The sequence below is a fragment of the Protopterus annectens genome, chromosome 14.part0 (genome assembly GCF_019279795.1).
Source record: "Protopterus annectens isolate FY-2018-M chromosome 14.part0, PAN1.0, whole genome shotgun sequence".
Lineage (NCBI taxonomy): Eukaryota > Metazoa > Chordata > Ceratodontiformes > Protopteridae > Protopterus > Protopterus annectens.
The window spans coordinates 222,651,074-222,664,194 of NC_056748.1; the positions used below are offsets into that span (position 1 = coordinate 222,651,074).

A 13,121-nucleotide genomic window follows, 5' to 3' on the forward strand; every position below is an offset into this window, starting at 1 on the left:
AACATGAAGACTATTAAGAGTTTATTATGTTTTAAAGATTTCTATAAACCTAGACTTATGACTACAGTTGTTAAGCATGGCACTTTTCAGTGCTTTAATTGTGTTGCTTGTATGCATATTTTTGGTACTGGTAGCTATATGTTCAAACACCCTAACACTAGCCAAGTTTTTAATTTTAAAATTTCAGCTACATGTAATACATTGGGTATTGTTTATTTGGCGACCTGTAAATCTTGTACCTCGTTCTATGTAGGTAAAACTATACGTAAGTTAAAAGAACGTATTATTGGTCACAATTCAGAAATTAGAAGATGTTGTGATAAAAACGCATTGTTTAAGCATATTAGTATCTGTGGTCATGAACATTCCTTCAAGTTTAGAGTTATTGATATAATCTGCCCTAATGTTAGGGGTGGGGATATAAATAATTATTTAGAAACTAAGGAATTTGAATGGATTCTGAGGTTAGCTGCTGACTTACCTCCAGGACTTAATAGTAAAGTTAGTTTAAAACCAATTTTAGTTAAATTACGTAATACTATAATATGTTGAATATTTTACTATATTTGTATTTTATGTTTTGCCATCACATGATTTCATTTGGCTGCTGGTCATGTGATTTTAGACCTGTATATAAGCTTTCAGTTTTCAGATTTGAATGTAATAGTATTGAAGAAGGGTTCTGCCCGAAAGCTTTGCTTTGTATTAAAGTGGTTTTTCCTACAAGTTTCTTCTATAATACCCTAGAGAGAAGACAGAGAAACTGTAAGAAAAGCATGTAGAGGGAAAAGGAGAGGACGTAGGGGAGATTTGAAGTGAAGAGGGATGAATGGCAGGAAGTGAGTGGATGACAAGATGAGATAAGAAAGATGAAATAGAGAGAGAGGTATGGTGAACTATGTGAGTGCAGCTGCAATTTTTTGGGGTGAAGAGGTGTTTCTTGAGCTGTTCCCTGATATCCGAGTACTTTTGGTTGCCTCTCACTGGGAGAAGAATGTAATCCCATACTTTAGGTGCTAGAATGGGGAATGCATAGCCAGTACAATGAAATTTAGTTGTTGGAGTTAGTAGGGTGGGTTGAGATTGAGACATGCCCTTTAGATTTTATGCAAGGGTTTTGGTGAACAGTTTATGAGAGGGAAATATTTCTCAGGGGAAAGGGATTGTGAATTAGTGATCCTAGTAAGATGTTGGCTCTCAAATGTATTGGGAGTCATGTGGCTTTAGCAAGAGTTATGCAGTGGTGTTCTTTAATGGCGGAGTTAGTAATGAACCGGCAGATTTTACTAGAGATGGTTTGCAAGGTAGTGACATTTTATTTTGAGGTTCCAGCTATTATGGATAGTCCATATTCAAGTTGAGATAAGAGTATTCATTTGTCTTTGGCAACTTTAGGTGGCTTGGACAGAAAAGGTTAAATAGTTTGTTTGTCCAGAACAGTAGTGTGTTGATCTTTTTGTATGTGTTTCAAATGTGTAGTTGAACATTAAGTGATTAGTCTAGCCAAATGTCAAGGTATATAAATGTTAACATTTTAATATATTAGGAAGTTGGATGTTTTGTCTTATTTTTGTTTTGTTTCCAAATAGAATTGCTTTTGTTTTTGAGGGCTTGAGTATAAGTTTTTCGCCTATAAGCCATTTGCTGAGGTTTTGGAGGTCCTCTTGGAGCTGAGTTTGAAGAATACAGTGGGATTTCTTTGAGCTGTAGATGACCATGTCATCTGCGTAAAGAATTACAGGTATCTGAAGCTGGTCTGATGGGAGTTAGTTGACAAATACGGAAAATAGCAAAGCGGCAACATTGGAAACGTTAGGGTCTCCTTTCATTAGAGTAGCTATTTTAAATGTGGTGGTGCTTACTTTAACAGATTCTTGTAATTTCCATTTGTGAGTTATCACTTTCTCTGCTAATGCCATCAGTATATATAAAATGGCTGTTTGATGTTTTGTCAAATTTTCACATCTAAGCAAGCCTATAAAGAGCATTTCTTTAAGTAAATGTATAATTAGTTGTCCCAGATTCTATTTATATTCATCTAACTTTTCAGATTCTCAAAAACTAGGCAACCAAATCCCAAGCATTTCCTTATCACATCTTCATCATCTATTAGTTGCTTGAGAAAACAAATTATGTGACCTTGAATATAAAAATACTTGTGGAGTCATTTCCAAGCAAACATTGCAAATCTTCTTGACATGGTGGTGTACCTAAAAGTTACATATATTTTAACCCAATCATCCCAATTTAGCTGGGTATTTAACAATTTATTTCATGACTTTAACACCTATTAATTGTGTTGCATCATATGTTCTACTTGGTAGTTTCTTAACAGAGATGTCCCGCTCTAGCTTAATTCAAAACTGGTATTTACTGAAAAACTTAATCATTTTGCATTACACCCCTTTGTATCACTTCACATTTTGTCATCAGTCTTGTGTATATATATATATATATATATATATATATATATATATATATATATATATATATATATATATATATATATATATATATATATATATATATATATATATATATATATATATATATATATATATATATATATATATATATATATATATATACATGTATATATATATATATATATATATATATCCTCCTCTCATACGTAAACTTTGTTTTAACCTTCTCTCACTTTAAAACATATACTGCTTCTGTACCTGCTACAGATTTGCTAAACGACCAATCAGAAACTCAAGGTGGACAGCATCACATTATTCCATTTACTGTATAACCACAGTCTAAACCATTGCTGCTAGGTTCATAGCTGGAATAAGAAGCCTGATCTGGGATATAGAAGATATACTCTTTACAGGAAAGTATGACGCTTTGATGACAGATGAAACTTGGTCATTAAGGTCAGATAGTCATGAAGTACAACTCCCAGATCACTGACACAGGGAACAAATGCCAACTGATTTCCTCCATAAATGATTAAGGGGGAACAGGGAAAAGAATGATAGCTAGGCAGTGGCATGTATCACCATGGCTTTAGGGTTTGCAAGTTTAAGTTTGAGCTTATTCAAAATGATTTATTGTGGGATGGAGTTCAGGCAGTCCTCCACAGCAATAAAAATAGGCATGTATTCCTGAGAAAAGGAAAGTTACATCTGAATGTCTGGATAAGGTGGATAATAAATCCATCTCCCTACAACAAACTCTCCTAAACACTGAACAATAATGGGTTTGGAATACAATACAGTCCTCATGCACTCCACATTCCATACAAGTGCATGTATGTGTGTGTGTGTGTATATATATATATATATATATATATATATATATATATATATATATACACACACACATATACATACATACATATATGTACTTGTATATACACACACACATATAATATATATACATATATATATATATATATATATATATATATATATATATATATATATATATGGATCTACTTCAGATGTTCGACATTCCAAAATGCTGATTTTCATATGGCCGAGACCATATGAATGACATTTTGAAATGTCAAACATCTACTATATAATGTAAAGCACACAAATATACTTCACTAACTGCATTATCAGGGGGGCAAGCCTCCCTGCACCCCCCACACCCCCTGCTACTTAAATATTCCTACTCCGAGATCGCACTACAGTGCAGAAAAGTGAAATATCCCAGTTCCGTGCTGTATAGGGATCTCCACTATACATGTTTGACATTTTAAAATGTCAATCATATGGTCTCGGCCATATGAATGTCGGCATTTTGAAATTTCAACCATCTCAAGTAGACCCATATAGATAGATATATATATATATATATACACACACACATGTATATATAAATATTTAAAAATATATATATATATATATATATATATATATATATATATATATATATATATAGTGACACCACAAACTAATGTGGAAAATGTGAAAAAGAGGTTCTGGATCTGGATGGATGTACACACACAGAGAGAAATACACATATAAATATACATAGATAGATTTTAGATTCATATATTCATAGATTAGATTTATGAATATTCTAAGGTCACTGACTCTCATGATTCTTCACATCCTGCCAGTAACCTCCCTCAGGCAACACCTCCCTTCCCCAAGATGGCCTTACCTGTCAATCCTAAAGAAAATTACTGGATACCCATCCAGTCATCTAGTTTATGCTTAAAGGAAGAAAGTGAATCACACTGTTTAACATGCTTGGGATGTTTATTTCAGAGGGAGGAATTGGGTTATTAACCTATCCATCCTTCATGTTTTATGTATCTCTTGGGGATGATTATGTCCCTGGTTCTAGTCTGGTAGAGATACTGGACTTGTGGAAAAACAGGACGTACAAGACAAGTGGGACTCTAATGGCAAGATAAGAGAGACACAGGTCTCCCCTCAAAAGTCTATAATGCACTAAATAAAGGGATGGTGTTCCAGGCTGTCTTGATAGCTAATGGACTTTAGGCCTGTGATTTTTTGGTTATGACAATTTGAGGTATTTTTAATTGCTTGATATGTTTAATAAATACATCTCAAAGGGAGTACTGTACTCGATAATCAATGCTGTGGTTACCACTTTAGACCTTAATGATATTCCTTTGGTAAGTAGTTAGGCTAAATAAAAAGCTTTCCTGACAACTGATGTTACAAGATGGTCAAAAGAGAGGAAGCTGTCAACTCAAGTGCCTAGGTCCCTAATGCATTTTCATTTTACAGAGGTGTGTTGTGTAGACAGTACAATGACAGAAGGCATTATCTAGCAGAAGTGATGATGTACACATTTTTAGCATTTAGTTTGAGCCCATTTTTAGTACACCAAGAGTTTACTAGGGCAAATTCATGTTGGAGAATTTGGCTGTCACAGGTTGACTTAACAACCACCAGTTTGCAATCATCTGCAAACTTTATTAGCAAGAGGTCTTGACTGTCTAGTTGGAGATTTGAAAAGTAAATACCAAAAGGAGAAGTCCCACCAACAAACCCTCAGGGACAGCACTAGTCACTTCTGATGAAGCACCTGTAACTTGTACTGTGTGGGTTTTTCCTTTCAGCCAGTTTATCTATCTTACCACATAAGTGTTGATTTTAAAGCATTTAGCTTTTGTATGATGCCAGTATGGGGAATGGTGTCAAAAGTCTTAGCTAGGACAATATATACCTCACGCACTACATGGCTACCAAACTATTGGGGGTTAAGTCTAACAGGATTCTCAATATCATAGATTATGAGGTCAGTTATAATATGTTCCATGGCTTTGCAGATGAGTCTTGTAAGACTGATAGGTCAGTAATTACCTGGGTTGGTTGTAATGCCACCCTTATGGTGAGGCATCATCACTGATGTGTGCCACTCATCAGGGAAAAACAATAGCTAAACTTAATGTTAAGCAGTTTCAGGAGTGTGTCTGGAGCTCTGTTAATTAAGGAATAAGGTATATTATGGTCACATGGAAGAAGTGTTTTTGTTATTGTTTAACACTTTCATTAAATGATCTTTAGAAATAATTGTTGTAAGATTCATATATTTGGGGGGCTTTGAATAGAAGTCCCGGGAGTGAAGTTGGCACTAAATCCATTCACAAGTATATCAGCAATGTCAGTTGGGTCAGAAAGAAGGCCTCATTATGAATCCATTTTGAGCAATGCAGAGGACATAGCTAAAGAAGAATTTATAATAATCTTTGTCTTCAGAGGCCAGCTTACGTTCATGGGCTCCTTTGGTGGAAGTGGATCTGATTATGTTATTTAAATGTTTTTAATGCTTTTGATATTATTCTTCAAAAGATGGGTTTTGGATTTACTGAATAATTTAATTTTTTTTGTCACTGCATTTTTCTAAATATGTGCAGAATTTCTTAATGAATCTTTCTGCTGTATTAAGGTCTGGGAGGTGCAGTTATTGATAGAATGTCACATAGTAGGTCGAGGCTAGCATGCCTGTAGTCATTAAATTAATTCTGGTTTGCTGTTGAAGCTTTTGTGAGATTAAAGAAGATGGTCAAACATTTAACTTTATTGGGGAAGGAGGTACCACAAAAATAGAGCAAGAGGTGGCTATATTTGTAAGAATTAGGGGTACTTTTCCATTAACGGGGCAGCAGGCAAAATGCACGGCTGCTGTCAACTCACCGAGGCTTATGTGAATTTCTAAAATCTAAGTCCTTTTGGGACCACCCCAATGGAAATACATTCCTGGAAAAATATATTCTCAAGTGACAATGATCTATTCTTTCTCAGATACTTCTCCATTTCTAAAAGTAAAGTTTTTAGCTGTTATCTTTCGATCAACCCAGTTGGTATACATGCTGCATCACTAAAGGGATTATATTTAGCAGTAAGAACTGGAAAAAATGTCAGGAAAGAGATTTCCTTCTTTCTCACAACTGCAGTCAATTCCTTCTGTAGATAACCTTTCAAATACAGATTCTGTAACAACCTTGTAAGAAAAATTATGACTGACTAGATTCATAGAATAAGCCGCACTTCTGTTTTTTAAGTCCTGCCTGACACCATTACAATTCTTAACACAGTGACCATTACAAATCGGCACATGGTGGGAAAGAGAAGCACTGCATTATTTTTTCACAATAAGTCTGTCATTTTGACCTTATTGAGGAAGTAACAGGGAATGCTTCTAACAGTGGCTGTATAAGCAGTACTGTCTTGGGAGGAAATCAGTAACACTCCGACAACAAATGCAAAATGAAAAGGAGAATACAACCACAAACTAAGCAGCAGTAACTTGCAAGGTAAAAGTCAGTAGCACTGTGAAAACAAAGGCCAAATTCAAAGCAGAACAGAAGAATAAAATAAGCAGTACTGACATGTGAGAAAATGCATAACAGTGTGCCAAGGAACACAAAATTAAAAGCAGAAACAAGACGCACTGAGTTGAAATGAACCGCACATTTTGCCTGCTGCCCCCTTAATGGTTACTGTGACAACAAAGCCAAAATTGAAATAAGAAAACCACAATAAAAAAGCAGTACTGACATGTGGGTAAATGAATATTGTCAGAAGGAGAACCACATTACAACCAGAAAAAAATAAGCGAAGGTGAGTTGACAGCGACCGCACATTGTGCCTACTGCCCCGTTAATGGAAAAGTACTGAATCAGGTCATGAATTCTGTGCACTCTAGTAGGTTTATTTACCAGCAGCTATGGGGAATTTTTGTTTATTAAGTCTAGGAGTTTTGAGGTATATCCTACATTGGAGGTACAGGTGTCCTAATATTTATTTATTTATTTATTTTATTTATATTTGTTTACCACAGTAGTGCATTGATTTCAATGGACCAATTGCAGGCACAGCCCGGATAAATAAGATATTGAAAGCAGTTACTACTAATAGGGAGATCATTTAGAACACTTGGAAATCATACATGTTCTATAACAAGCTCTTTGTTGATAAGTAATCCTACCTAGAGGGATCTGCAGTTCAGTGAGTTCAGTTTGTGAGTCCCCATGTATCTGGTAATATGTTCATTGACAAATAGGGAGATTACACTGCAATTGTCACAGGGTATGAAATCATGAAAAGCACAAAATCCTAGTATAAACAGAGTGCTCTCTTTATATTCAAATCAAGTTTCATTAACTATGTAGACATGTAATGTTTAGATTTCTGGCATTAAGGAGAGAGAGCTATGTTAATGCAATCCATTTTTCAGACTGATTTGTGAGTTATGTTGGAATGTTCAGCAAATGGACTCTGCCTAAAGTAACACAGTATGGCAGTTATTGCTCTGTAATGCGTCAAAATGTTGTTAAATTTTAAAGACATAATGTAAATAACACTATCGCAAATAGTGTATTATTATAGATAGTATAAACGGTGGGTACTTTTCTGTTATCAGGGCGCAACAGCTCTAATGACCACTTGGAACCAAATCTGTACATCAGGCATATAAAGCCAACACCTTATTCACATATACTAAATCCAAACATAAAAAGGAAAATAACCACATCAGCACTGCACAAACATGTACATCAAAACGGATCTTCACTTAACAATCTTCCTGGTGAAATGGGTAGAAACTTTCCTGATGGATATGCTTAGAGTGTCAGCTTGTTGCTTCTGAAAAAAACCCCAAAAAAAAAACCGCACAGCTAACTATAGCAAAAGATGAAAAGTCCTCGCCATCTCAGAAATGGCACATGAAATAATATACCGGTGTGTGTAAATATATGTAATCGATGTATTTGAGTACTCGGCGAGTAGCACAGAGATCCCATGGCAAGACCTTTGGCAGGATTGATGCTTTATTTGAAGCTATGGAGTGCAACTTCTGTGCAACTGCAGCCATAATGTCAAAGTTCACAACACATGCAGTATCACATTTAAAAGTCAGAAATGACTTTTTGGTTATACAGTGCATCATATGAGCTACGGATTCAGTTTCATTGCAGGTTTTCTGTTTATTTGTGTGCTAACTTTGGTTAAATGGGTGCTAGCTAACAGATCATTTTTCATGCACGATCATCTTCAAAGACAAAATATAAATTGGCCGTTCTTGGCAACTGCATGGCAACATTAAGCAATTAAAATGTACCTAGAAAGCTCACTGCTTACAAGTGCCCTTAGTTAATCACCCTTACTTACCTTGTTTGGTTCACGAACAAAGCTTTTCTGACACCCTGAATCAGCAGAGTCAAATACTTCGCTTGTGGCATTAGCAGAAGAGCAACCTTTGAGAGAAGCGGCTGAATCATTGCGCGTTTTTACAACACTTTCACTTTACGAAGCCCTTCTGTGCTCCATACCTCTCAATCTCTTAAGATACAGAAATCTGAAGAAAGCCATATATAATTGGGGGACAAAGGGTAAAAAATATGGATAACTTTTAATATCGCTCTTACGAACATATAAAGTTGATAGAATAACAGATTTTGGATTAGCATGAATTTCAAATGCCGATTAGAGCTGTTGCCCCGATAACGGAAAAGTACCAAATGGTGTAATGATGAATGTTGTTAGTGCATATGCTCCACAAGTTGGGTGTGCGATGGATGAGAAAGAAATATTTTGGAGTGAGTTTGATGAAGTGGTGATGACTGTACCCAAGGGTGAGAGAGTGGTGATTGGAGCAGATTTCAATGGGCATATTGGTGAAGGGAACAGAGGGGATGAGGAAGTGATGGGTAGGTATGGTGTTAAGCAAAAGAATGCAGAAGGTCAGATGGTAGTGGATTTTGTGAAAAGGATGGACATGGCTGTGGTGAATAAAATATTTTAACAAGAGGGAGGAGCATAGGGTGACATACAAGAGTGGAGGAAGATGCACACAGGTGGATTATATCTTATGTAGAAGGGCCAGTCTGCAGGAGATTGGAGACTGTAAAGTGGTGGCAGGGGAAAGTGTAGTTAGGCAGCATAGGATGGTGGTTTGTAGAATGAAATTGGTGATCAAGAAGAGGCGGAGGAATGTGAGGGCATCACCAAGGATCAAATGGTGGAAATTGAAAAAGGGTAAAGAGGAATGAAGGTCAGCAGGACTAAGACAGAATATATGTGTGTGAAAGAGAGGAAGGATGGAGGAATGGTGAGGCTGCAGAGAGTAGAGGTGGCAAAGGTGGATGAGTTTAAATATTTGGGATCAACAGTTCAGAGTAATGGTGAGTGTGGAAGAGAGGTGAAATAGAGAGAGTACAGGCAGGATGGAGTGGGTGGAGAAGAGTGTCAGGAGTGATTTGTGACAGACGAGTACCAGTAAGAGTGAAAGGGAAGGTCTACAAGAGGGTAGTGAGACCAGCTATGTTATATGGGTTGGAGACAGTGGCATTGACAAAAAGGCAGGAGTCAGAGCTGGACGTGGCAGAGTTAAAGATGTTAAGATTTGCACTGGGTGTGACAAGGGTGGACAGGATTAGGAATAACTATATTAGAGGGTCAGCCCAGGTTGGAAGGTTTGGAGACAAAGCCAGAGAGACAAGATTACGTTGGTTTGGACATGTGCTGAGGAGTGATGCAGAGTATATTGGGAAAAAGATGCTAAGGATGAAGCTGCCAGGTAACAGGAAAAAAGGAAGGCTTAAGATAAGGTTTATGGATGTGGTGAGAGAGGACATGTAGGTGGTTGGTGTAACAGAGCAAGATGCAGAGGACAGGAAGAAATGGAAACAGATGATCCGCTGTGGCGACCCCTAACGGGAGCAGCCGAAAGAAGAAGAAGAAGTATAAATGGTATTGTTTCTTTTTGTATTAGCTACAGAGGCTTCCCACAGTAATCTTTGTTATTGAGCAATTACTCTATCAAAAAGGAGTATAAAGGGAAGTTCTGGGCCTGTTAGTCACAGATATTGGCATCTTGATGCATGAATCTGTTACAGAGGTTCTGGGGAGTGTACTGCAGTAAAGGAGAAAACATTCCTGAACAACCTGAAGAAGCTTAGCTATCTTTCACACCAGTTCCAGAAAGAAAAAAGATAGCTGAAAGCACATCTGCACTGTGTTAAAATTGATATGACAGACTGTTTTGTTTTTTGTTTCTTTTGTGGGCTGAACAGTAAAGGACTTTTATATAATTTCTGTTGCTTCACCAGTACTAGAAAGTCTGCAGTATTTTTCATCAAAATAAATCTTTCCTATTCTATGGATTGGTGGTTTCTCCTACATTATTATACCACAATACAGACAGATGTGTATATGTGTGCATATGCATGATATATATATATTATATCTAGACATATAGATGATATATATAGATAGATACATAAGTGTGTGTGTGTGTGTATACATATATATATATATATATATATATATATATACACACACACACACACATGTTCCCTTGTAAGCTTTACTGTGCCTATAAGCATAAACACACACAAGACGTGTGTGTGTATTTGTGCTTACAGGTACAGTAAAGCTTACAAGGGAATATACATATGTAAATAATTGCACTGCTAATAAATGCTATACCATCTCCGTACTCTGGGAAATTATTTATTTTTTGCAAAGGTGACCTAAACATTTACCTTGTCAGATACAATTATCCCATATAACACAAATAGTACCCACCTTTCATGGTGTCAGCCTGTTCTTCCAGTTAATATTATTTTGTGTTGAATTATCAGTGTTCTTTTGCCTGCAGTGATTTATGACATTAGTTCATTGTAATCATCCACTTGTGACTTTTATGGAGATTCAAGTTGCAGTGGTGTAAGTTCTATTTCTATAAATGCCAGCTTTGAAGAAGACGACATACCTATAATGGCATGCATTTTATACATTTAAACATCCATGATATTTATTTGCAAGGGGAGGCAACTCCCTTCACAGGCATTCCAGAAAGTAATGATTCCATTAAATCACACTTTTACTGTTACTGGGAGCTTTAAGGGGAGTGGGGGTAACAATCTCCCATTAAAAAGAAAATCATTAATCTCCAGATCAGATGTATTTGTTTACTAATTATTGTTCACATGCGTTTTGTCACACTTCCTAGGATAACGTGCGAGGAAGGAGGGTTTCTTACTGTCCATCCTTGGGGTGATTAAATTATTGCACGGTTTAGTACAGTGAGTGTCTTAAACAACTTTTATATTATCATATTATATCACATATATATAAATATATATATATATATAATATATATATATATCTATATAATATATAATATATATTATGTATATATATATATATATAATATATATATATCTATATAATATATAATATATATTATGTATATATATATATATATATATATATATATATATATATAATATATATATATATATATATATATATATATAAATATATATATATATATATATATATATATATATATATATATATATATATATATATATATATATATAATATAGAAATATATATAATATATATATATATATATATATATATATATATATATAAATAACACCAAAACAATATCCCTTGCAGCTCTCTGCTCGTTACTGAAGTGCAAATTCGTTTAAAGTCCAGTTTGCTAAAGAGTAACAGCAAAACCTCCACGACTTAGACTTATCAAAGTTCCAAATTCATTTAAACGTCAGAAAAGTACAAAAGTTGAATATGAAAATCCACATAGCAGTATTATAATTGTGAATAAGGTAAGCGCAGCTTTATTTTTTAACTGTACAGTGAAGTGCTTACCTCTGACATTCTTAAGATTTAAATGCGAGTTACTCAGAAGACCTTCTTAATATATTCCAGATTGTACGAACAGTTCTTTAAAGGCCAGGACAGCTTTGACGTGTTTTCCACCAGTACTGTTATATTTTACGAAATATACGTATTTAGTATCTTAAGACCCGAATTATTACCAGGAGTACCACACTTTTATCTGCCTTTACTGGTTATACACGTCATGTTTACTCCCCGGCCCCGTTTCCAAGTTGAGGAAGTAGACCGCGTCCTTCGCTGTTACTAAGCAACCGTGAAAGTGCGAAAGCGGTAGGCCATGTAGGATTTGGAAGGCTTCCTACAATTGCTGAAATGTTTCAGCACTATCATATGTACATCGCTAAACTTGCCACTGGAAAAGTTTTTTTTCCTCACTTGTTTATGTACTGAATTTCTATCGGTTAGACTTTCCATGAAGCGTTAAGTAAAGGGGAACTGTTCACACCCATGTCGGTTTTGAAAGGGAGAGAACTCTAGTCTCTCTCTCTCCCTTACACCAGGACACATCTGCATCTTCTGCATTCACAGAACGGATGACGTAGTGTTCTTAGCTATCTCCAGGAATGGTGTTTAGACTGTTTTTATTTGAATTCAAGGCCAATGCTAGCGTTCTGTGGGCCACCAGCAAGTTTTAAGTTGGGAGCCCTACTCGGGAGGGTTTAAGGAAGGACCGTGTTGGTGTCACACCCCTTCTCTGTCACGTTCCTCCCACCACTCTTTTTAATAGGGGTACCACCTGTCCCACATTGCGAAGGACAGTCCCTTTTGGGCAGTTGAGTCCTTCAAAAATTGTAAAAATGGCAAATGTCCTGAGTTATTAGGGCAAAATTATTTCCTATATTTTATGTAATAGTTGCATAAAAGAGGTATTCTGTATCTGAAACACCTAAATGTTATAAGAAACAGAATAATCAACTAAAATGCTACAAGAATAAGCCTTTACTTAGGCAAAAAAAGTTAAGTTCTGTCCCT

The 13,121-nt window shown here is 35.8% G+C and overlaps 1 protein-coding gene across 1 annotated transcript in view; it reads right to left on the reverse strand.

The window, feature by feature from the left end:
- The window catches only part of CFAP58 (cilia and flagella associated protein 58), a 2,107,107-nt gene extending 2,094,362 nt beyond the window's left edge, over positions 1-12,745 (reverse strand). Inside the window, exon 1 of the mRNA XM_044055947.1 lies at positions 12,120-12,745. Coding sequence (XP_043911882.1) covers positions 12,120-12,128 — 9 coding nt within the window. The 5' untranslated portion in view covers positions 12,129-12,745. The remainder of the gene's footprint in view (positions 1-12,119) is intronic.
- Positions 12,746-13,121: the final 376 nt, after the last annotated feature.